This window comes from Etheostoma spectabile, chromosome 5 (assembly GCF_008692095.1).
Source record: "Etheostoma spectabile isolate EspeVRDwgs_2016 chromosome 5, UIUC_Espe_1.0, whole genome shotgun sequence".
NCBI classification, from domain to species: domain Eukaryota; kingdom Metazoa; phylum Chordata; class Actinopteri; order Perciformes; family Percidae; genus Etheostoma; species Etheostoma spectabile.
The window spans coordinates 30,809,330-30,831,812 of record NC_045737.1 but is presented as its reverse complement, the minus strand read 5'-3'; the positions used below and the strand labels follow the sequence as shown (position 1 = coordinate 30,831,812).

The following is a 22,483-nucleotide window of genomic DNA, read 5'->3' as shown; positions in this document are numbered from 1 at the left end:
TCTTACTGAAGCAGGGACCCGTCAGCTGATCGGACTGGGCCAATCACCCGCTTCCCGGGGGCCGTACAATGCATTATGGCGTTGTAAAAGCCTTGACTGTTTTTGCAGTCTGCCAGGATCTGGATTTTATCCGCCTTTAGCACCCACCAGGTGGGTTTCTGTTCTTGCAGCAGTGAAGGTGGGTTTAAGGGTGGGAGATCCAGGGCAGGACAGGAGAGCTTTGTGGGCCTCATGCTTGGTTTTAAGGAGTGACTGTACCTTTTCTGAGTTAAAGTCAAACCAGTCCTGGTGTTGTTTCCTTATGCATACACATAATACACAAGCTTTAGGCCGACCACTGTTGTTATGCAACTAAAGCTCCGCCCACTGTCTGCATCGCATCACACATCCCACCTCCAGCTCAAGAATCTTTTATTCAAACTGTGATCAGAACACAGCCAGGCAGTGGGATGTACTGTACAGCAAGAAACACACACACACACACACACGCACGCACCCCCTCACATTAGGTCGAGTGAATCATTGAGTGGAGAGACTGCAGAGCTGGATTTTGACTAATTTGAGATCAATACTTGACTGTTACAAAATGAACTGTTGATGCTCCATGCTTTTTTCAGATATCAACCTTACGCTGCCCTCTGTTGGCAACATGTAACCCTGCAGCTGCTGTGCCCTTTGTGTTTGTCCAGAACTGTCTGATTCGGGTGACGCCTCGGGGCCGGGAGGCCCTGGTGACAGACTTCGGCCTGGCCAGGGAGGTGGTGGAGCTGCCAGTCAAAGACCCCGGCAGGAAGCTGTCCCTGGTGGGCTCCGCCTTTTGGATGGCCCCCGAGATGCTCAGAGGCGAGCCATATGACCGCAAGGTAACTGTCTGTGGTACACACACTCTGCTGCAGCTCGATACACATTAATGTTGTAACGACATCACACTTTGGAAACATGATGAACCCCAGGAAGAATAAATGATGTCAGGGCGTTAGCTAACAGGGATCCATAAAAACTAGGTTCAAAAAGAGATGGACAGAAAGCGAGTTATGTCATGTGAACAAGTTTCAAGTCTTAATGTATGTAGATACAGAATATATGTATATATATATATATATATGTATATATATTATCCATCCATCCATCTTCTTCTGCTTATCCGGTTGCGGGGGAGCAGCTCCATCATCTCCTCTATCTAGGCTGAAAGGACAGCTTTCTCCTAAATAAACACAACAGTTAATAATAATAATAATTTTAATAACAACTTTTATTTATATCTTGCCTTTACAAAACCCAAGGACACACACGCACACACTCGGGAATTGTCCTTTTTTCAGGACATGAGCCGTTTTCAAAAAAAATCTAATTTAAGTGTGCTTTTACACCTGAAGTTCAGTTTGTTTGGTTCCAACCAAAAATATAACCATAAATAAATAAAGTAATACAATGTTCCGCGTACTTTAAATTGACAGAGTAGGACACCAGCACTCATGGTTTAATTCCTTTCATCCATCCATCTTCATCCGCTTATCCGGTATCGGGTCGCGGGGGCAGCAGCTCCAGTAGGGGACCCCAAACTTCCCTTTCCCGAGCCACATCAACCAGCTCCGACTGGGGGATCCCGAGGCGCTCCCAGGCCAGGTTGGAGATATAATCCCTCCACCTAGTCCTGGGTCTTCCCCGAGGCCTCCTGCCAGCTTGACGTGCCTGGGACACCTCCCTAGGGACCCCCCCAGGAGGCATCCTTACCAGATGCCCGAACCACCTCAACTGGCTCCTTTCGACGTGAAGGAGCAGCGGCTCTACTCCGAGCTCCTCTCGGAGGACTGAGCTTCTCACCCTATCTCTAAGGGAGACGTCACGCCCCCCCCCCCCCCCCCCTCCTGAGGAAACCCATTTCGGCTGCTTGTACCTTCACCTATGGTCATGAAGGCTGGGACACGACCGAAAGAACAAGATCCAGGGTACAAGCGGCAGGGCTGATTATCTCGATTAATCTATAACTCATGTGGTGTATTAGATGTCAGAAAATAGTGAAAAATATGAAAATGACCAAATTATCAATTCTCATAAGATGAATAGCAGCGAGTCATCACAAAAGAGAAGCTGGACCTTGTTTTTTTTTAAATTAATAATTCATACAAATAGTTGTTGATTCATTTATCTGTCAGTCGACTAATGTTGCATGTCTTTTTGGGCATATTATTCTTTAAAAGTAGCTTCAATTTTTGGTCGCCTTATTGCTTTTCAAAACAACCAATATGTTTGGGATTTGATTGCTCTCATCCTCCGTTATTGCATCATATCTTCCAGGTGGACGTTTTCTCCTTCGGCATCGTGCTCTGTGAAATCCTGGCCAGGATCCCTGCCGACCCCGAGATCCTACCCAGAACACAGGTACATATCACATCAGCAACGAGCAGACACACAATATTGAAAAATATTTCTTATCAATAGTTGGCTGTGTAATGTATAATAATAATAATAATGTATACTTTATGAATCCCACAAGGGGAAATTACAATTTTACACTCTGTTGTTATTACACATATGCACAGGCATGAACTACACACATGCTCAGAACCTATACATGCACTAAATGGAGAGATGTCAGAGTGGGGGGGCTGCACATAGAAAGGCGCCGCGAGCAATTGGGGGTTCAGTGCCTTGCTCAAGAGCACCTTGGCAGGGCCCAGGAGGTAACCTGGCATCACTGGTCCGTATTGAGAGTTGAACCAGCAACCCTACGGTTCCCAACCCAACACCCTACAGACTGAGCTACTACCACCCCTAATTTTATAATAATTTATTTGCATTAACCTTATATCACTGTTATGATACTGGTTATAATAAATTCATTTTTTTGTATATAAAATGTCAGAAGAACCCCCATTACGGCCTCCAAGAGTCCAACACAAAATACTGTAAAGGTCATGTTCACTCACAGTGCTTTTGACCACATGGACTTCTTCAGAGAATGGAAGTTGCTCAGGGGGGGGGGGGGGGGGGTCACGTGATTTAAGCACAGATATTTGGTTACATGAGAACAAGTGGGTGATATTTAAACATTCCAGTCAGATACTAGACCTTTAGCTTGATGATACTGTGTATTTATTGTGGAGGTGATCTCTGTGCGTGTTGAAGCCTCAAAGAAACTTTGGTTTTTATCTGGCCATTAAAAAAGCTACAACAACAACCTAGCTTAGCATGAAAACTGGCAGTTGCTGGCTTGCTCCAAAGTTCTTAATATTAACCCTTGTGTTGTCTTACTGTCAAAAGTGAAAGTCAACACTTTTGTTGACGCTTTTTATCTCTGTTTTTAACTTTTTCTCACCGTTTTGTCCCTGTTTTTAACACGTTTGACGCTTTTTCTGACATTTAACGCTACGTAATACTGACTTATTAACTTTAGCTATTTTTGGAATTTATGGTCAGTAAACCTCATTCATAGGAAATTATACCTAATGTTTGAGTTAGAAAAGCAGAAATTGGGTATTATTTAGACTAAAATTAAAGGAATGGATGTTGATGGATAATCACAGACTGGAATATGTCAACTTTTACTCAATACTATTTCAAAACCACTTCCATTTTTTTTCTCCAAATGCTATAAAATTGAATAAGACGCCCCAAAATTAAGGAAAGTAGAGATTTGTGCTTGCCAAAGAGCGTTGTGTGGAATCAATCATGTTATTTGAGGTATTACAAAGAACATTAATATAGGAAATTTGACCCGAGGACAACATGAGGGTTAACAAAACCTCCAATGTTGATAACAGACCAAGCAGAGGTCCAGGGATAGAGCATTGAAGAACATGTCATCCTAGTGGCTAAAGCTAAAGCCAAAGCCAATGCTACACAAACTATTTAACTATGAATACATGAGTCATGGAAATAACCCATCTGTTTGTCTACCAAGTTCTAAAATAAAGCAATTTTTTTTTTTACATAATTATGGATGAGACTGTCAAGGAGAAGATGTCTGTGGGCTTCCATGTTGTTACTCAGTATAGAGGAACTTTTTCTTGGATTTTACCAGACTGCTAGCAAAACCAGGGACACACTTTTTGTGCTGTTTGAGGACGAACTGCTGAGACTGTCTCTGGCTATCCAAAATTGTAGAGGTCATTTTAACTATGAATACATTACTTACTCATACACCTACACATGGAATGCCTGGCCTACACAGCAGCCAACTGTAAAAGAAAGAACCATCGGCCACAGGTTATTTCTGAAGGAGGGAGATGTGCCCCAAATGAACTCATCTTGCAACGTGTTTTTTTGACTGTTCAAGCTAGTTCTTATTTTTTTCTGATGTCTTCGTGGAGAATGGATCAATTTTAGAAGTTGCAGGCCTGAAAAAGACTGTTGTGATGTGCAGGAGGTCACCAGAACAATGAGTCTGAATGGGATTAGTTTGGTGAGTTCTGGCAGCGGCTCTCCCTGCTGACCCTCCAGGAAACCCACAGCATGTCCAAATGTTGCCAGGCAACCCCCCCCCCCCTTTTGTTTAGCTATGTCAATGAACATATCACAGTAAAGTGTCGCTCTTTGCCCTGACAGAATCCCCCATATTGCATGTTTGAAATGTTGGCGACGTCCTTACATTTCAAAGAGCTGGAAGACTTTCTGTGGAAGCAGTTTGCTGTTTTGCAGCGTGGCATGGAGAGAAAATGTCAACAAACATGTAGAGAACTTCTGCTGCAATAAACTATTAGCTTTGCTGCCTGTGTCAGCTTCATCTTCTTTCAGCAATTTCAACCCTGGAGAAGTAGGGCGGGTTGTTTCCGGTGTTAATGCTAAGCTAGGATTATGCTTCATATCATTTTAAATACCAGTTCAGCTCTATACGTTACTTAATTATTGTAATCTTTCTTCATTGTGCTTAATTTATAAAGTACTTTATGGCCTGGCACCACCTCCATTGCTGGAGTTTATTAAATTTAGACACACTCGGATTACAAGAGCCGTCGTAAACGGGGACTGTGAGGTTCCTTTTTGAAAAACCTCATTCAGTCATGTAGTACTCTCTATTAAAGGCAGTGCATTATGGAACACACTTCCCCCAACTAAAAGGGAGCGTCCCACTTTGGCCTCCTTTAAGAGCCATGTTAAGCTGTGGCTTAGAGCTAACCAAACATGTAATCACCGCTAACTTGTGTTTTCATTTTTTTTTTATTATTACTATTATTTTTTTACTAATGAATTGTCCTGTTTTTTCTTTCTCTTTTTTCTCCTTTTCTTTTAGTTTATTCTTGTTTTTATATACTAAATGCTACTATTCTATGTCTTTTTTTACTGTAACTCCAACCTGCCTATTGGACTGCAGATGGAAATTAGCCCTCGGGCTACAATCTGGCACATTTGCATGTTCTGTTGTGCATGTTCATCAATGTGTATTGTCCTGAATTAATAAAATAAATAAAATAAAAAATCAAATAACACACATGATAGCAACCATGAATATTGTGGTTTGGGGTTTTCGTTTTTTGCCTCTTTGTGTTTGTGTCCCTATTTTCTCCCCGGTCTTGTGTTGTTGGTCTTGTCTTGTGTTCCCCTCAGTGCCTGTATGTTCTGTTTCCTGTTTTATTTTGAAGGCTGTTTTATTGTCTCGTCTTGTCTCTAGCTTTACTTCCTGTGTCTTCCCGCTCTTGTGATTACCTGATGTTTTCCACCTGACTCCCTGCCCCCTTGTCACCTACCTCTCGTTACCTCGTGCTTCCCTTTTGCCTCGTTGTCCGTCAGCCCGTCGGTGTTCCTGCTCTTCCCTCTGAGTTTTCCCCTCTGTTGTCATCCTGTTCCTGATTAACCTACCCCCTGGTTCCTGGTTTTTTGGATTTTGTGGACTCTTTTGATTTTTGTATTTTTGGGATGTTGCTGTGCCCACTTGGCTCCCTGTGTTTTCTTTGAACTGTGTTGAAATAAACCGCTGTGCACCTGCTCCTGCTTGCCTCCTCATCTCTGCGTTTGGGTCCTCCTTCCGCTACCATCACAATGAAATTCTCATCTCACCTTAACCCACGTGTTTTCCTCGGGTTAAACTTGACCCAATTTCAGGTTGTTTTTTTCCACAAAAAATGGGCCTTCAAAATGTCAACATTAGAAATATAAAATGACTTTAGAAAAAATATAAAAAAAGCACCCCTAACATTGAAAAAGTGACAAATGTCGGAAAAAGTGATAACAGTGTTGAGAAACTTGGTTGACGGGAAGACAATTCAAGGGTTAAGAAAATTAACGAATGTATTTCCTAAAATGTTGACCCATTGCATGAAAAACGGATTTAAGGACAGGGAAATGGTAACGTGTATACATATTCAGTATTGAGCCGTTAGCAGTTTTAAATTTTAAGTGTAGACATGGAATTTAAACCCTATCTTTGTAGACATACGTAGACACACATACAGTACGTAGTCCCAGCACAGACACGTGTTGATGTTGACACATCTTTGATACGTCTGGGAAATGGTGGCTTTATTGTGCTCATGCTGCACTCACTGTTGATGTCTTCCAGGACTATGGGATGGATGTGAATGCGTTCAGGCAGATGGTGACTGACTGTCCCCAGCGTCTCCTGGAGTTAGCAGCCAGCTGCTGTATGGTACGTACTCAAGCTAACGGCATTACGCCAAATGCTAATCAAAAGCTGTGAGACTGGTGTTAATGTTTGAAGACAACCACAAGACATGGAGTGATAATGTACGAGCAGGTAGTTTAATACAGTTTTAATCAGGTAAGGGTTAGTGAAAGACAAGGTTTCTGTAGCTACACTCCACCAGTGATTGCACTTGGGACTTGCAAGAGGCAAAAAATAATAATTTCTAATATTGTAGGGTGAATGTCCTGAATGTACCACCACGAGTCAGCCGTCAGGTTCAGAAATGCGTCTGGCCTCCCAGATGCCCACGTCTTGCTCACTCCACTCTTACAGTCTGTAACAGGCTCTCTGCTCAAACTCTGGGTCTCGAGCCCAAAACCGAGACCCATAACCCTGATGACATAATCAAGGCTCTTCAGAATCAGAATCAGCTTTATTCGCCAGGTGTTTTTCTTTGGAGCATTGTTGCTCACACTGTGCTTACACACACAACAACCAAAACAAAAAATATACACACTAATAAATAAATACAATTACAAAATTAAAAGCCAAATTACAAAGGTCTTTCTCCAAACTTTGAAAGGCTTCCCCACTGTCTCCTCAGGTGTACTGCTCACCTGTCCTGAGGGCAGCACGCAGTCTTGAGACTAAAGACTGACCTTTGTAATTTGGCTTTTCATTTTGTTAATGTATTTATTTATCTATCAATGTATCTGTCTATCTATGCATTTATACCCTGTTTTACTACTTGGTGTACAGTATGTTGATGTATACAGTGGCTTGCATGAGTTTACAAACCCAGGCTAAAGTTGATAAAAAAGAGGAATAAAAGAACATCTTTTGGAAATTGATCTTAATGCCTTAATTCAAAATATTTAGTAAAATCCAACCTTTTAAGGACACCAATTTTCTTTGTGAGTGAATAATGTGTTGTAAATACATAAATGTTCTTCCTTAAAATTCAGAGGGCATAAGAATAAACCCCCCTATGTTAAATTCCTATAGTAGCAGGCAGGAAACTTATGAGGATGCATATTATCCTGGATCCATTAAATAACTGGCCTTTAAAAATAAATATCTGCCTGCTTCTATGGGAATTTAACATAGGGGGGTGTATACTTATGCCCCTGTATTTTAACATAGGGGGTGTATACTTATGCCCCTGTATTTTAACATAGGGGGGTGTATACTTATGCCCCCTGTATTTTAAGGAAAACATTTATTTATTTACAATACATTATTCATTCACAAAAACATTCTGGTCTCATTAAAAAGTTGGACTTTTTTAATTAAGGCATTACGATCAATGGTCTTATTCCACTTGTTAATAAACTTTAGTAACTTTAACTTTAATCAACTTTGTATATATACACACACTGTATAGTTCTAATCATGTAGTGTAGTCTAATTCCAATTAGTGTAACATACTGCACAATAACATGTCCTCACTGTAACATGATGAGATTGAGGATGTGTGTCCTCAGCTCCTGTTTTTAGTTTTAGTGAACGCTGTTTTATTAGTCACAAAGCCATTTATCACTTTATCAATTACATTTTATGCATAGGAAATGTACAATACTAAAATATCTTGCTATTAATCTGACTACTCACCACATTAGCATTGTATGCACCCATACTGTATGTATGGAAAGTCTTAATATGAAAGAAAAAAATGGAAGAAAATGTCCTGAAAGAGGGACATCGTGGCAGAAGGATTTAGAGCTTACACGTCGGCGCTCCCTGGTGGACGCAGGGCTGTACTGTAGTCAGCCTCAGACCGGCCCACATTAACTATTAATAATTTCACCCTTGCAGGATTGATAGTGTTCTTCGACATTGTTGCTGAAACGCCAACATTTGCACATTTGTACTTGCTAGAATGTTGAGGAATATATGCATAGCATAACTTTAGATTTTAAATAATTTAGGATCAATTAAACAGCATACTGCACACTAACATTTATGCAAACATTGGCAATGATGTGTTGAAATGTTGCTGATGGGCTAGGCCAGCCATTTGTACTCCTTCAGAGGGAAATTCTGTACCTTTTACTCCTCAATATAACAGCTATAATTTCATCCACAGCTACTTTACAGCTCAAGATTTCACCTAGTAAACTTAAAAATTACCCTACCACTTACATTATTGCATCTTTGTAACACCCACAGAGGCCATTCTTTCTGTATGAACAGGTATTTTACTTTTAATACCTTAAGTAAGTGTTGTAAAAAGTCCCAGAAGTAGCCATGGCCTCTGGTCTCGTCCCCCCTCAGGTGGAGTCCTTCCGACGGCCAGCGTTCACGGAGCTGCTGGATGAGCTGGGAGAGGTGGCCGAGAGCCTGGAGCCGCTGCCCAAATCGGATCTGACCACGAGCTGAGTGATCCGTCTGGGACCCAGCAGCAGGAGCCGAGTGTCTGGGGGGGGTCAGTGTGGGACAGGAAGCTGGCCGGACCCCGAGCCCTCTATGGTGTAGTGGAAACTGTCCTCACTCTGTGGGACACTGTGTGTGTCCAGATGACGGTACAGCATGTCAGCTCTGTCCTGTATCTACTGTATGTCCCCGGTTCCTTGATCTGATGTGTTTCTGCCTCTTACATGTGCTCTCCTCTCTGCTGGGACATCAGCGGACATCACAGGACACAACTAAGACATGACCAACCAATCAGGAGCTAAGGAGAGTTGTATTTTAAGTTCAAACTTGCAGAAGTTAAATTTGCTCTGTGTTCAGGTTCACAGTTTATAGTCTTGGTCATATTTAATGTTGGTCTCATTTGAACCTATTTATTATTTCCATAAAGATATATTTTACCTCCAACATGTCAGCTTTTGTGTAATAAAGAAAAACTCTTGTAAGCGGCACTGTGTTAGCACTGTGTCCTCCCAGTAAGAAGGTACTGGGTCCCAACCTTGGTCGATCCGGGTCTTTCTGTGTGGAGTTCCACGTTCTCCCTGTGGTGTCTGCGGGGGGGGGGGTTCTCCATGGGCTCTGTTTTTCCCCACCACTAAAAACACGTTGTCCTCCTTCTCTACCAATCTGATATGTGGTGAGCGTCTGGCGTCGTAAGGGTAGGTGCTACACATTGGTGGTGTTAGAGAGTAGTCCCCCCCCCCCACCCCCCACCGAAGCACTTTGAGTGTCTATGTTGTAATGAATAATTATTCAGCGTGGTGACTGCATTTTCCAAGTTATTCTCTGGATTTTAGCAAAAGAACTTACATTTTTCACAATGAAATCACAACAATTATAGGCCTCATCTGTTTCTGCTCTGTCATGTTATTGTTGTTTTTTTCTTACTCTGCATCTTCTTTGGGATTGCTTTAACCCTAGTAGTATTCCCCACGTTCTGTTTTTTTTTAATTTTTTTAATTTTTTACTTTAAGGACTCTGCAAAAGAAAATTAACTTTCACAAAGCCACATTTGGTTTCTATCCTAATCTAGATTTTTAGCTCAGAAATTCAGGTTTAGTTTTTTTTAAAAGACACACAGACGTAAGCAGTGAACACATATAAAAGGAACAATGGAAACCAGCAGGCTTTTACATACAGAAATGAAAAAATGAATTTAGAAACATACTTACCAATAATAAGAAATACAAATGATCTTCATTTACTCTCTTCACTTTACTCCAGACATGATCAGCATTCAAAGTCAAACTTAAGTCAAGTTAAGTGATATCTCATATCTTCTGTGATCTATTATCTTCAGTCGGAGTCCACAGCTTAGAATCGTATTTGTTACATAAATACAATTTGTGAATTGGTGGAATGATCTGAACTCATCGACTTAAGTTGTTAGAAACATTATTTCCCAGCATGCACTGTGTCCAGAAATCCTTTTTTCACATATTTGAGCAAAGTTATGGTATCTTTTTATGAATTAGTCAATGCTTCTTTTCAGGGTGTCTCTTCACTTTTTATGTAGTTAAACCATGTCAAACTAAATCTTGCTCCTGGTGAACCACCGTTCAGACAAATCCATAGTGGAGAATTGCAGCAGAACAATGGCTCTACCGGACACTATTGGGTCTTCCTCCAACAATTTCCAAAACCCTTTTTAATGTCCGATCTTCTCTGATGTCTGCCAGTTGCTCCTGTGCCAGCAGTGGCAAATCGTACAGCTGTCCAGTGCACATAGTATGGCTAACATCCAGATGCTAAGATATTCTGGTTCCAACAGTGTGCTGCTGTTTATAGGGAAACATCTCAAGCCCGATCCACAAAGGAGTGCCAAGGGGGAGCTTGTATACTGTATGAAGCAATGCAACTTGTCAAACGAGGTATGAAGATTTTCTTCTTTGCCTTGGATTTTAGCGTTCAGTTCATTGAGATGAAAAACATACCCTGTCTATAGAGAAGACCGAGAGGATCTGAGGATCTGACATAATGTTATTTTCTGCCCTTTGCTTAGAAGTCCAGAATTTTGGGGGTGCGCTGTTGAGCATGCAGACAGAGGACACGCGTCCTTGCAGTTCCTGCAAAATAATCACCTCTTTTTTTAAAAGCCTCGTAACTACCTGGATTTGATATAAAGTGTGCTGAGGGACTTGTGACTAGCTGTAAAATGTCGTATAAGTGTATATGAAAGTTTGTTTGGGGGGGGGGGTGCAGTTTTAAGACACTGGGCATATGTGTTGTTTATTACATGTTGGCTGTAATTGCATTGTGTATGTTTTTATTATACAGCACATGCACTCCCTTGTGGTCTTTATCATTCAAGTTGGATAGGCACTTATATATTTACACTGAGTAGTAATAATGACACAGTCATTTATACTTAGTCCCAGGTAATAATGAGCTGGAATGTAAAAGGTCTTAATTAGGCTAGCATTTTTACAGGAAACTCACCTTTAGTGTAAAGGTCATCTTTTTTTACCTTCATGTTGTCCTCGGGTCAAATTGACCATCAACATACATTCCTTTAATTTTAGTCGAAATAATAATTGCTCATTTCAGCTTTGCTAACTCAAACATTAGGTATAATTTCCTTTAAAATGAGGTTTATTGACCATAAATTCAACTTTTAGTAAAACTAAAGTTAATAAGTTAGGGTTATGTAGTATTGAAAACATCAAAAAAAGTGACAAACGTTGAAAAAAAGTGTTGAAAAAAGTTACAAACATTGATAAAAAGCGTCAACAAAAGTGCTGATTTTCAATTTGAACAGGAAGACAACACAAGGGTTATTTTATCTGGGGACTACAATCTTGCCATGGACTCGGTTTCAGATCGTTTCTCTCGTTGTACATCAGATCATCTATATCAGTACAAGTGCTCCAGACATTTATGGACTCGCACAAGTTCATAGACCCATTGAGGTTTAAGATGCCCACTAAGAGGGAGTACTTCTTTTTCTCCAATGTACACAAGTCCTTTTCCAGAATAGATTTTTTGGTGCAATCACAGAATGTAAATATAATCCAATTGTGATCTCTGCCCATGCTTCCAACTCAGCACATCTAAGAGGTCAAATTATTTCCCGCAATGCATATATTAGGAAAATTACTATTGACAAGTTATCTTCATGACTCATATCTTCTTGTCTGACCAGATTTGATCAATAAATGTGTAGGTTTACAAACTGACGTGGATCTCTTATCCACTGCAAAGCAGATTTTTCTGAAGACGGATAAATCTTCCAAATTATTAGCAAATCAACTCCGTCAAATAAGCTGCATCTCATGTCATCAAATAGATTCGTTCCTCTGATGGCTCCCCAACAGAACATCATCAAACTAATAATTTAGATAGTCCTACAATTGAGCTGTGACTGTAAAGTGGAATTGGAACAGAAACCTTTTTGACACTATTTCCAAGTCTTTTGGCCGTAATATCATGCCTTCTCCTACAATTGCTATTTTTGGTATATTACAACGATTAGGATTACAATCTTTCAATCTTTACAATCCTTTTCAATTGGAGGGATGTTTTTCTTCCATCACATAACCAATGGATTAAAGATGTGATGATGAACGTCAAGCTAGAATCAATCAGATGGCTGTACTAGGAGATTTTACAAAACCTGGGACACATTAATAAACTATGTTAATATTTTACCTGGAACTATAAACCCATGCATTTATTGGTGATCTGTTAACCCTCATGGGTCAATTTGACCCGTTTTCCCATATCAATGTTCTTCTTAACTAGCCAAAATAACATGATTGATTCCACTAAACACTCTTTGGCAAGTACAAATATCTACTTTCATTAATTTTGGGGCGTCTTATTACATTTTATTGAATTTGAAAAAACAACTGAAGTGTTTTTGAAATGGTATTGAGTAAAAGTTGACATATTCCAGTCTGTGATTATCCATCAACATACAGTACATTCCTTTAATTTCTGCTTTTCTAACTCAAAAATTAGATATAATTTCCTATAAATTAGGTTTATTGATCAAATAGACCAAAAAATAACTTAAACTAAAGTTAAGAAGTTAGTGTTGCGTAGTGTTAAACGTCAAAAAAGTGACAAAAGTGTTGGAAAAGGGACAAAAATGTATAAAAAAGTTAAAAACATTGATAACTGGCGTCAAAAGAGTTGATTTTCAATTTTGACAAGAAGACAACACAAGAGTTAAACAGACTAGGACGCACGTGTTTGTTGGTTTTCTTTGCTTTTTTGGTTTTAGACGTCGCCGGCTTTAGTTTCAGTTGCTAGGTTATGTTCTCGACCTATATCTTCCTGTTCATTTGTATAATTTGGGTTGACATGTCAATGTATTGTTTGATGAATTAGCAAAAATAAAGTAATAAAAAAGAAGTGTATGCTTTACAGCTAACTCTGTTTGATATCTGGTTTCTGGCAACGTATTTCAGCTCTTAGCTTTGGTAGTTAACACTTCAGCTTCTAACTCTGACAGTTTCACAGTGAAAACACACCAGGCGCGTTAGGCACATTTTTGGCACACATGTAATTCAAAATGTCCGTTCATACCAGATGCGTAGCTTTATGTAATACATGTCCCCAGTATGAATGGCCAGATGCATGATCAGGCACGTAGGTACGCTGCGAGACACGCTCCTCTTCGTCCAAGGTTCTTTTTAAGCAGTGCGGTGCATTTGAGATTTTGAATTTTTCAAACAGTTCTGTTTTCTGCTTTTCCACGACTGTTTTTCCACAGCTCTCCCTTCTCTACTTGTTCATACTTTCAATTAAAAAATCTAAAAACCGTAAATAATTCTACATCTTTTGGCCTCATTGAAACAACATTAATTATTTGACATCTTTCTGACATTAGAAGTGTCATACAACTCTTCCAACTATTCCCACTACTACACCTTCTTCTTACGAATTTAAGCTAGCAATCCGGTTTAGCATTAGCAATTTAGCTATTCAGCATTCACAAGTATTTTTTGCAGGAAAAGCATTTTCTAATCTGTTTCTTTGTCCTCTTTTACTGTGCATTTTTTTAATTACAATTCAAAGATTTAATCATCTTATTCTGAAAATCCTGTCAGGATGTCAAGGTCTTCCGACTCAAGTCAATTCAATCCAAGTCTCGTCATTAGAATATCTTCCTCATACTCATCATTAGTACTCATATTAGCATTGTCATTGTTTTTGCATTGCAACAACCAGTAACTGATTAGCATAGCTTTTTTCTTGGAGTCATAGTGAAAAGAGATATCGACCCGACACCACCAAATACATCTCCAACAAATCGAAGCTTTTACAATCACAGCTAGAGCTCTGTCGACTCACCCTAACCCCAAAGAAGTAGAAGGAGAAGGGTGATTTACACAAAAATGGCAATGCAAATGTCTAAATGGAGAGATGAAGAGATTCAGGAACGTCTGTCGGGGGAGCCAACGCCGAAATCATCAGAAACATTGAAGGGGCTGCTAGTGAGTCACGCTTTGAAAAAGACCAATTAAACCAAAAGCCCTTCAAATATCCATGAGGACCTGATACTCTATGTCACTATTGTCCTGACAAACCATGTCCACTTTTTACAGAGCCTGTCCACTATACACAGCCAGCATTGGGGCATCTTTCTCAATAAAAACAAAAAGATGAATGTACTGCCACAGGGCAGAGGGGAAGCACTGATCGTACAGCTATACCATCAAGGTGAATATAACTAATTTCTTTGTTAATACGTTTCCTTAAATATGTTTTAGACTACAACCTTGCAACATGACAACATGGGTGACATTGGCTCACCGGGGTATTTGTATTTAACCCTCACGTTGTCCTCGGGTCAAATTGACCCATTTTCCTATATCAATGTTCTTTTTAACTACCCCAAATAACATGATTGATTCCCCACAACGCTCTTTGCCAAGTACAAATCTCTACTTTCATTAATTTTGGGAGCGTCTTAGTCAAATTTATAGCATTTGAGAAAAAAATTGAAGTAGTTTCCAAATAGTATTGAGTAAAAGTTGACATATTCCAGTCTGTGATTATCATCAACATACTTCCTTAAATTAAAATCTAAATAATTCCTAATTTCTGCTTTTCTAACTCAAACATTAGGTAAAATTTCCTATAAATGAGGTTTATTGACCATAAATTCCCCAAATAACTGTAAAACTAAAGTCACTAAGTTAGTGTTACGTAGTGTTAAATGTCAAAAAAGTGACAAACATTGAAAAAAAGCGTCAAAAGTGTTGAAAAAAAAGGGACAAAAACATAAGAAAAAGTTAAAAACTGAGAAAAAGCGTCAACAAAAGTGTTAATTTTAACGGAAAGACAACACAAGGGTTAAAACCGTTCACTAGCTAAACAGTACACATTGCGACATAACACAATAGACTGTATAAGTACTTGATGTCCTGGAGGCTATTGATCATGCTAATTATGTGTCTTTGATGCCAGCCTTTTCAGCATAACCAGTGACGAATTATAAGAAAAAGATTTCCAACGATAGCACCAAAGCAAGGCGTCCCTTTGAAACAGGTTTTCTCCTCCTCTCAAGACTCATCGGCGGCCATGCTTGATTTGAGCGCCTACCTGACATGAAGGCGAATCAAAAGATCATGAAAGATTCAGTGGCTCCTTTCAGGCCTTTTTACAACGCTTCATACGCTCCATCTGTCCTGCACCCCTCACCCCCACAACATTGACTATAAAGAATAAGCATGATGAGAATGAGTTATGTAGATGCAAATCTGTTTTTGTGGCTGGGTTTGTCTGATGAGGATGATAGGCTGTGTAAGATCATACATGGCAGTAGAAGGGACTACTAATGTGTTCGGACTATAGGCCCAAAAAAAACACCGGGTCATCCCAACCGGTACCATCAGCTGACCACCCACCCAGAGCCAGCTTCTGTCCCAGATTTCTGCCTGTTCAAAGGGTGTCTGTTACCAACAGGTAGTCAGGTACTGAAACTAGACAGGACAAGACAGAGACCCGGACTATCAAAATAAAACAGGAAACAGAACATACAGACACTCAAGGGAACACAAGACAGGAACAACACAAAACCAGGGAGGAAATAAGAACACAAACACGAGGAGACAAGACAGAACCAAAAACCAGAGAAGGAGGAACAGAAAACAAAGCAATATACCATAATCATAACAGTGTCTTTCCTTGTTCAAGATGCTGCAAAAAGTGCAATTGCTCTTTGGGGCTTGTTGGGTCTCTGCGTGGTCTGGACCTATTCTATCTGTAAAGTTCTAATGTAACATCTGTCATGATTTTATTTATGACACTATATTTTGTTAATGAGATGATGTTTCTTCAGAAACTTGGGAAAATTTCCGAAACATTTTTGTGGACATAATTACAACTATTAGAGCTCATATCTCGGCACCTTCATAAGACCCATCCATTGGAGCCTCCTGCGCTGCTGTTTTTAACCAGTTTGAGCCAGTGTCTCTCTCTTTTAGGATGTCCTACGGATGTTGTCCCACCATGCCTTTTTAGAGAGATTTTTTTGGTTGGTTCAGATCCTCGTGGTCTGACAGATGATTTTCTATCAGCAATGTTACAACCTCCTCCGCGCCTCTCCCTTGTGGAGTCTCTCAGGGTTCTATTTTAGGGCCAATTCTCTTTTTCCATTTATATGTTCCCCCTCGGGTCCATCCTAAAAATTCATGGAATTTTATTCCATCTGTACTCTGACGACACTCAAAGCTACGTGCCTTTGAAAATGAAAGATGCAAACTCCTTAAAGCCACTCTTAAAATCTCTCAAGGACATTAAAGCATGGATGCAAGCATGGATCATTTTTTACTGAAAGCAAAACTAAGGTCCAGACGTTTAAACCTGGTGGTGGACATAATGCCATCCATATGGACCTGTGATCCCTGGAACAATATATGAGGTCTTCTGTTAAAAATGTGGGTGTGATAGTGGACAGGGATTTTAAACAATGGACAATCAGATACATTCTGTAATAAAATAAGGCTTTTTTTCTATGGAGGCTCTTCTCTAAGGTCAAGTCTACGTACTGGCCTTCCTTCATTGGCACCCTGTATGTTTCCGAATTGATTTCAAGATACTATTGGGGTCCCAACAACAAGGTTGCAGAACAGGGAAGACTGCGTCTTTGCAGTAGTAGCTTCTAAACTCTGGAATCAGTTGCTTCTACAGATTAGGTTGACTCCTGTCTATTTTTGAATACTGTCTAAAAACATTTTGTTATTCTCAGGCTTCTAACACATTATAATAGTTGCCTTCTGACATTACACAAATTTTCATTTTGCTGTTAAAGTGTTAAACTGTCCTTTTGTTTTTTTGTGTTTTATGTTTTTGTTTTTGTGGTTGTAAAGCACTTTGGTCACCTGTTGTTGTTTTTAAATGTGCTCTATGAATAAATTTGGATTGGAAATAAGATTTAATTGAATGAAATCATGGGACTACTTAGCTATTAATTTGCATGCAGAAATAATTCCAAAAATGTTGCAAGTTGCTTTTATTCAATATAACCATGCATTAGAAAGTGGCAAAACTAAAAAATATTGACTTTGGATTTACTGTCCACTCATTTAGAAAATGAAATGTTGCCCTTGGCCTCAATATCGTAATAATCCAAGAACTAAACCCCTGCATGTGGAGGTGGGCGTGGTCTGTAATCAGCTGCAGTGGAGATAGGTGTGGGGATGGATCAGGAGAGCAGTGCCAGGTGAGTTAATTGTCTCAGCTGATTGTTGTTGGACTACTTACAGTATCCCTTTATCTGCAGTAGTGTGCTGGAGCTTCAGATGACTGCCACACACCTCAGAGACTGGGCTGTGAGAGACAAGCTAAGTCTCCAGCCACTTGTCAATCAAATTATTTGAAATTCGGTTAAAAAAAACTCATGTAAATAAAGCTGGTGAAATTGTGTTTCCATCCAGCGGCTTTAAAGCAAATCAAAACCTGTGCATAATGACATCACACGCTGTTTTGTGAGGAAATTGGTATATTGAATTGATTTGAGACATTTTAAGGTGTTTCAGGAATCACACAACAGTCAACAAACAGTTGCGAACAAAGTTTGTCCAGACAAAATGGGCCGTGCCGTCTAACAATAAATGATCAATATTGGAGAAGTTGTCATAGTGCTTATGTGCCAGCTGTAAACATAGCGACATATCAAGCTATAATAAGAAAACAAAGACACTATCAACACATCGCTATGACGATGCAGATGCAACTTGCCATTTATTGTCCCTCCAGCACCGCTTAAAGACTTTTTTTTTTTTGAGACATGTCTCACTGTTTGAGCCTCTTCCATTTATTCCGGAGGACGTCCCACGACTTGTCCTAACCTTTGTCGGCCATTTCTTTCGCGAGTTACTGATAAATTAAATTCAAAAAGTCTGTCTTCTTGTCCGTCCACTTCCATCTGTCTTTGTTGACATCCGCAATGTGTGCAGACAGAGAGGAAATACTGGAGGAAATTAACTAAAACTTCTTTGTTTTGTGGCGAGTTGCAACCATAAAATGACCTAAAACTTCATCACAATTCATTATTTATTCGGCAAATAATGTTTCCATCATTGCATAAGCCAGATATCGATCAAGATAAAATTGGATGAGACCGAACGTATTTCCTTGAGTCTTTATTCATGAAATTCCATCGGATTTTACTGTTTCCAGAAGGCATTTTTCATTCAATATCACTTAAGTTGGATAAAAACGTGTGGATGGATACATAGCTACTGTTTTGGTGGTTCTTTGCTAAAATGTAAGCAACGGGCAGAGGCACATGGATTATGGTTGAAAAGTTATGTTAAAAGTGTGTGAGCAGTTGAAATAAATATCGTTGGAAAATAATCTGTCTAGACGTAGGTTTGCGCTGAGGGTAACCCACGATGACCGCGAGTTCTGCTACAATAGTAAAGCATCATTCCGGAAAGTGCCCTTTAAATAAAAGTGATAAAGTACTGCCAGACCAGGTTGAGTTGGAGGAATGCGGTGACACAACTTATACAAAAGCACAAACAATTCTCTACACGTAAGCATAGACATTATTTGAGGGATCGCGTTTATTAAAGTAGGAACTGACGGTACTTCCTCTTCTCTTAACAGCAGTTTTTACAAACTGCAATAATTACTTGTAGTGGGTGCAGAAATGTACCAGATAAATGTTATAATTACAAATCACACAAGGTCACAAGCTTTTCAAAATACAATTGCTAGATTGCTAAAACACGAGTTTACCAAGTAGGCTAGTTTTATCAAAATACTTAACACAATTCACAAAACCACACACCCAAACTGCAAAATACCTCAAATATCCTGCTAAATCAAGCACTGCAACCAAAACTACATATTATCAATATCAAACTTTTGCACCAAATGGCACACACTTCAGTCATGTTACCAGATTTTAATGTAACCTAACTACACTAAAACTGTTTAAATGATCTGCACATCCATCCCTACATAAAAGAGTTCCCTGTCCCTCGCGGAGGGGGGTTTACCTCCCCAGTCACCTTCTATTCTTAAAACTGCTTATTTTACACGTGATGATACCTGTGTGTAGTCTGTTGTGTCTTGTTTTGTGTCTTACAGCCATCTGAGCAACGAAACAGAATGTATGATGGCATCAGACAGTGTGAAATAAGTTTGACAAGCGTTAGGCTTCTCAAGGGGAAACGTGAAACGTTAAGAGGTTAAGTCTACACGTGACTCTCCCGTTATGTGCTCTGTGCTCTGACACATGGACTATGTATATAGTATATTCATATTGACGGTCTATGCTCTCACGCTGACTGTTGTTGGGCTACAATTAAGCCCCAAGGTTCTTTTTTAGGAAGGAAGAGATTCTCAATTGCAGTTGGAGTATAGAGTGTACTTTATTACACAGCGTTCTGGAGACAAGATGCAGGCAAAGTTCAGAGAGACAAGTCTCTTGCAGTAGATGACCTAATTGTCCTACTTCCTTTTCCTCGGCTGTCCCCTTATTCCCACATTTCAGACACTCCCAATAGAAAACTCAGCAACTTTAGGTTTCGTCAGATACAAACACGTAAGCACATCATTTATTACAAGGACTCTAGACTACTCCTTTGTCTGGTGTTATCTCTTCAACTGTAACATTTGCCCGATGTTCTTTTCCACTGCAACATTTACTCACCCCTACTGAACACAACACCCTCAAATGATGAGAATTCACACAAATATTAAGCAAAGCAATTATAAATTCCAACGCTGTCCACAGAGGGGAAGTGTTGCTCAGCAGAGACTCCGCCCGCTCCACAGCTTGATTTGCTGTGGCTGCTTGGACCGAAATGTCCGTGCAATAACGCAATATTAATGCTGAGAACATATCCCAATTATGTGTTTGTAAAACACATGACATCATCCAACACCAAACTCAAACATTACAGCTACACTACCAACTAACAGGGACACTATAAACAGGAATGGTATCTCAACGTTGTGCTCATAACTTCTGTTGGTTAGAGAACATCAATGATTCCTTACAAAATGTGAAACATTCAATTTAGAACATTTTTCTGTTGGGCCTGTATACAGTTCTGTTATAGTCTGGACCAGCAGACCAAGCTGAGCTCAACAGATCTGAGATTAAGTATTGGTCTGAGGAGTCTGCTCTGTGTTTGCTCTGCAAGAGGCGGGACCAATGGGCACAGTTCAAATGACTCTGGACGCAATTGGATGGTCCCTCAACCAATCAGACCGACGAACCAGGTGGTGTCGAAGTAACAGCGCCATAACGGGTTGTTTTTGATCAAAAACAACATACAAAACTCTCATTGGGGAAAAAACATACAAATCAAATGTTGTCCATGTACAAGAAAGAATTACCAGAGCAAAAGAAATACAACAAACCAAAAAAAGGGGAGCTACTTAAAAATACACCAGTCAAAAGCAAACAGGCCAGAGAATATAAAATTAGCATTTAGGCAGGGCTGTAGTCAAGACCACCTTGGTCGAGTCCAAGACTAGTCCAAGACCAGGACTAGTCGAGTCCAAGTCAAGACCGAAACCAAAAAGGTTCGAGTCTGAGTCAAGAACGACTCCAGGACAGAAAAAAGGTCTTATGCATGACAGTATCAAGACAATACGTTTAGGTTTCACTTTCCCTCCAATAATATTATCAACATCATAAAGACACCTGGACTCGGTCAAGACCAAAACCCATATTGGGCAAGACCAGTGGCCGAGACAGAGACAAGTCAGAGTCCAAATACTAGTGAGTCCGAGACAAGTCCGAGACCATAGAAAAACTGTCTTGAGTCCGGACTTGAGTCCAAGGTCGGACTCGAGTACTACAGCCCTGCATTTAGGAGGGGCACACAACAACCCGTGCAAACCTCAGCACAGCAGCGGCGCTATGCACTGCACGGACAGAAAGAAACAATGGTCAACATGTGTTCCAGCGTGGCAAAAGTGACAAAGCAAAAGTACCTTGGCTGTCCCCTCCAGCGAACCCTCAAACCACAGATTTGAGTTGCGCACACGTCACTTAGCCTACAAGATGCTAACAAGAGACTTCTGTAATGTCTATACAGTAAAAATGGACGTACTTAACCAAGTTCATTCACTGCTGGTGTTTCAACCCTCAAGTTTCATGCCTAGGGGAAGTTAGGAAGTAACATAAATCATACACTCGAACTAACAAAAGAGAGATGAAAACTTCAAAGCACAGTAACAACTATCCTTTATTACACAATATATTTGGCATGTATATACTGGTATGCATATAGCCAGCTGTTACCACGTAACAGCTAGCTACAAGTTAGCATCAAACACAACAAAGGCTGTCAGTTGAATGGTGTTTTGAGCTAACTATGGCAATCAATCAATCATAGATGGCTAAAATGTTTTTGAAATGATTGCCATCTTCTGTTGTTGTTGTTGGTAATGAGAAAAGTTTATTTCATGGATTTCAGTTTTCAGTTTGACAGTTCATGTTGTAAACCGTTTAAATCTGAGCATGCACGACTCAAATCTGCACACGACTCACATTGGGGAGTGACAGACCACAGCAGAAAATGTCTGTGGAAAAGTCGGAGCTTGCTGATGTCTCACATGACAGTAGTAGTAATAATAATAATAATAATAATAATAATAATAATAATAATAATAATAATAATAATAATAATAATAATAATAATAATAAATTTTATTTAACAGCGCCTTTCTGAGCACTCAAGGTTGCTTTACAGACAATAAAAGACAGGGAACAGCAAAGTGTAAGCAGTTATGACAAAACAAACAAAAAACAAAACAAAAACAGGAACAGTGTATTTACAAGTAAGCAAGCTGGAACAGATGGGTTTTGATTCTGGTTTTGAACAGGGGGAGAGAGTCAATGTTGCGGAGGTCAGGTGGGAGTGAGTTCCAGAGCTGCGGAGCAGAGCAGCTGAAGGCTCTGGTCCCAATGGTGACAAGTCGAGCTGGGGGGACAGTGAGGTGGATAGAGGAGGAGGATCTGAGGGAGCGGGAGGGGACGGCAATGTGTAGGAGTTCTGATAGATATGGAGG

General features: G+C 39.9%; 1 protein-coding gene and 1 long non-coding RNA gene across 4 annotated transcripts in view; one reads left to right on the top strand and one right to left on the bottom strand.

The window, feature by feature from the left end:
• The window catches only part of LOC116689275 (dual specificity testis-specific protein kinase 1), a 45,967-nt gene extending 36,554 nt beyond the window's left edge, over window positions 1-9,413 (top strand). For 2 of the 3 annotated variants that reach the window (XM_032515751.1, XM_032515750.1), the window contains 4 exons: window positions 690-863; window positions 2,299-2,382; window positions 6,500-6,586; window positions 8,858-9,412. In XM_032515751.1, the coding sequence (XP_032371642.1) occupies window positions 690-863; window positions 2,299-2,382; window positions 6,500-6,586; window positions 8,858-8,962 (450 nt within the window). In that variant the 3' untranslated portion in view covers window positions 8,963-9,412. Of the gene's footprint in view, window positions 1-689; window positions 864-2,298; window positions 2,383-6,499; window positions 6,587-8,857 lie in introns of all 3 variants that reach the window. The other variant, XM_032515749.1, reaches the window with a different exon arrangement.
• On the bottom strand, window positions 1,163-17,766 carry LOC116689279 (uncharacterized). Its single transcript, XR_004331963.1, has 3 exons — window positions 17,581-17,766; window positions 8,668-8,672; window positions 1,163-1,174 (listed from the first exon to the last, which is right to left on the bottom strand). It is a non-coding gene; the product is annotated as an uncharacterized LOC116689279 (long non-coding RNA).
• Between the last annotated feature and the right edge of the window lie 4,717 nt (window positions 17,767-22,483).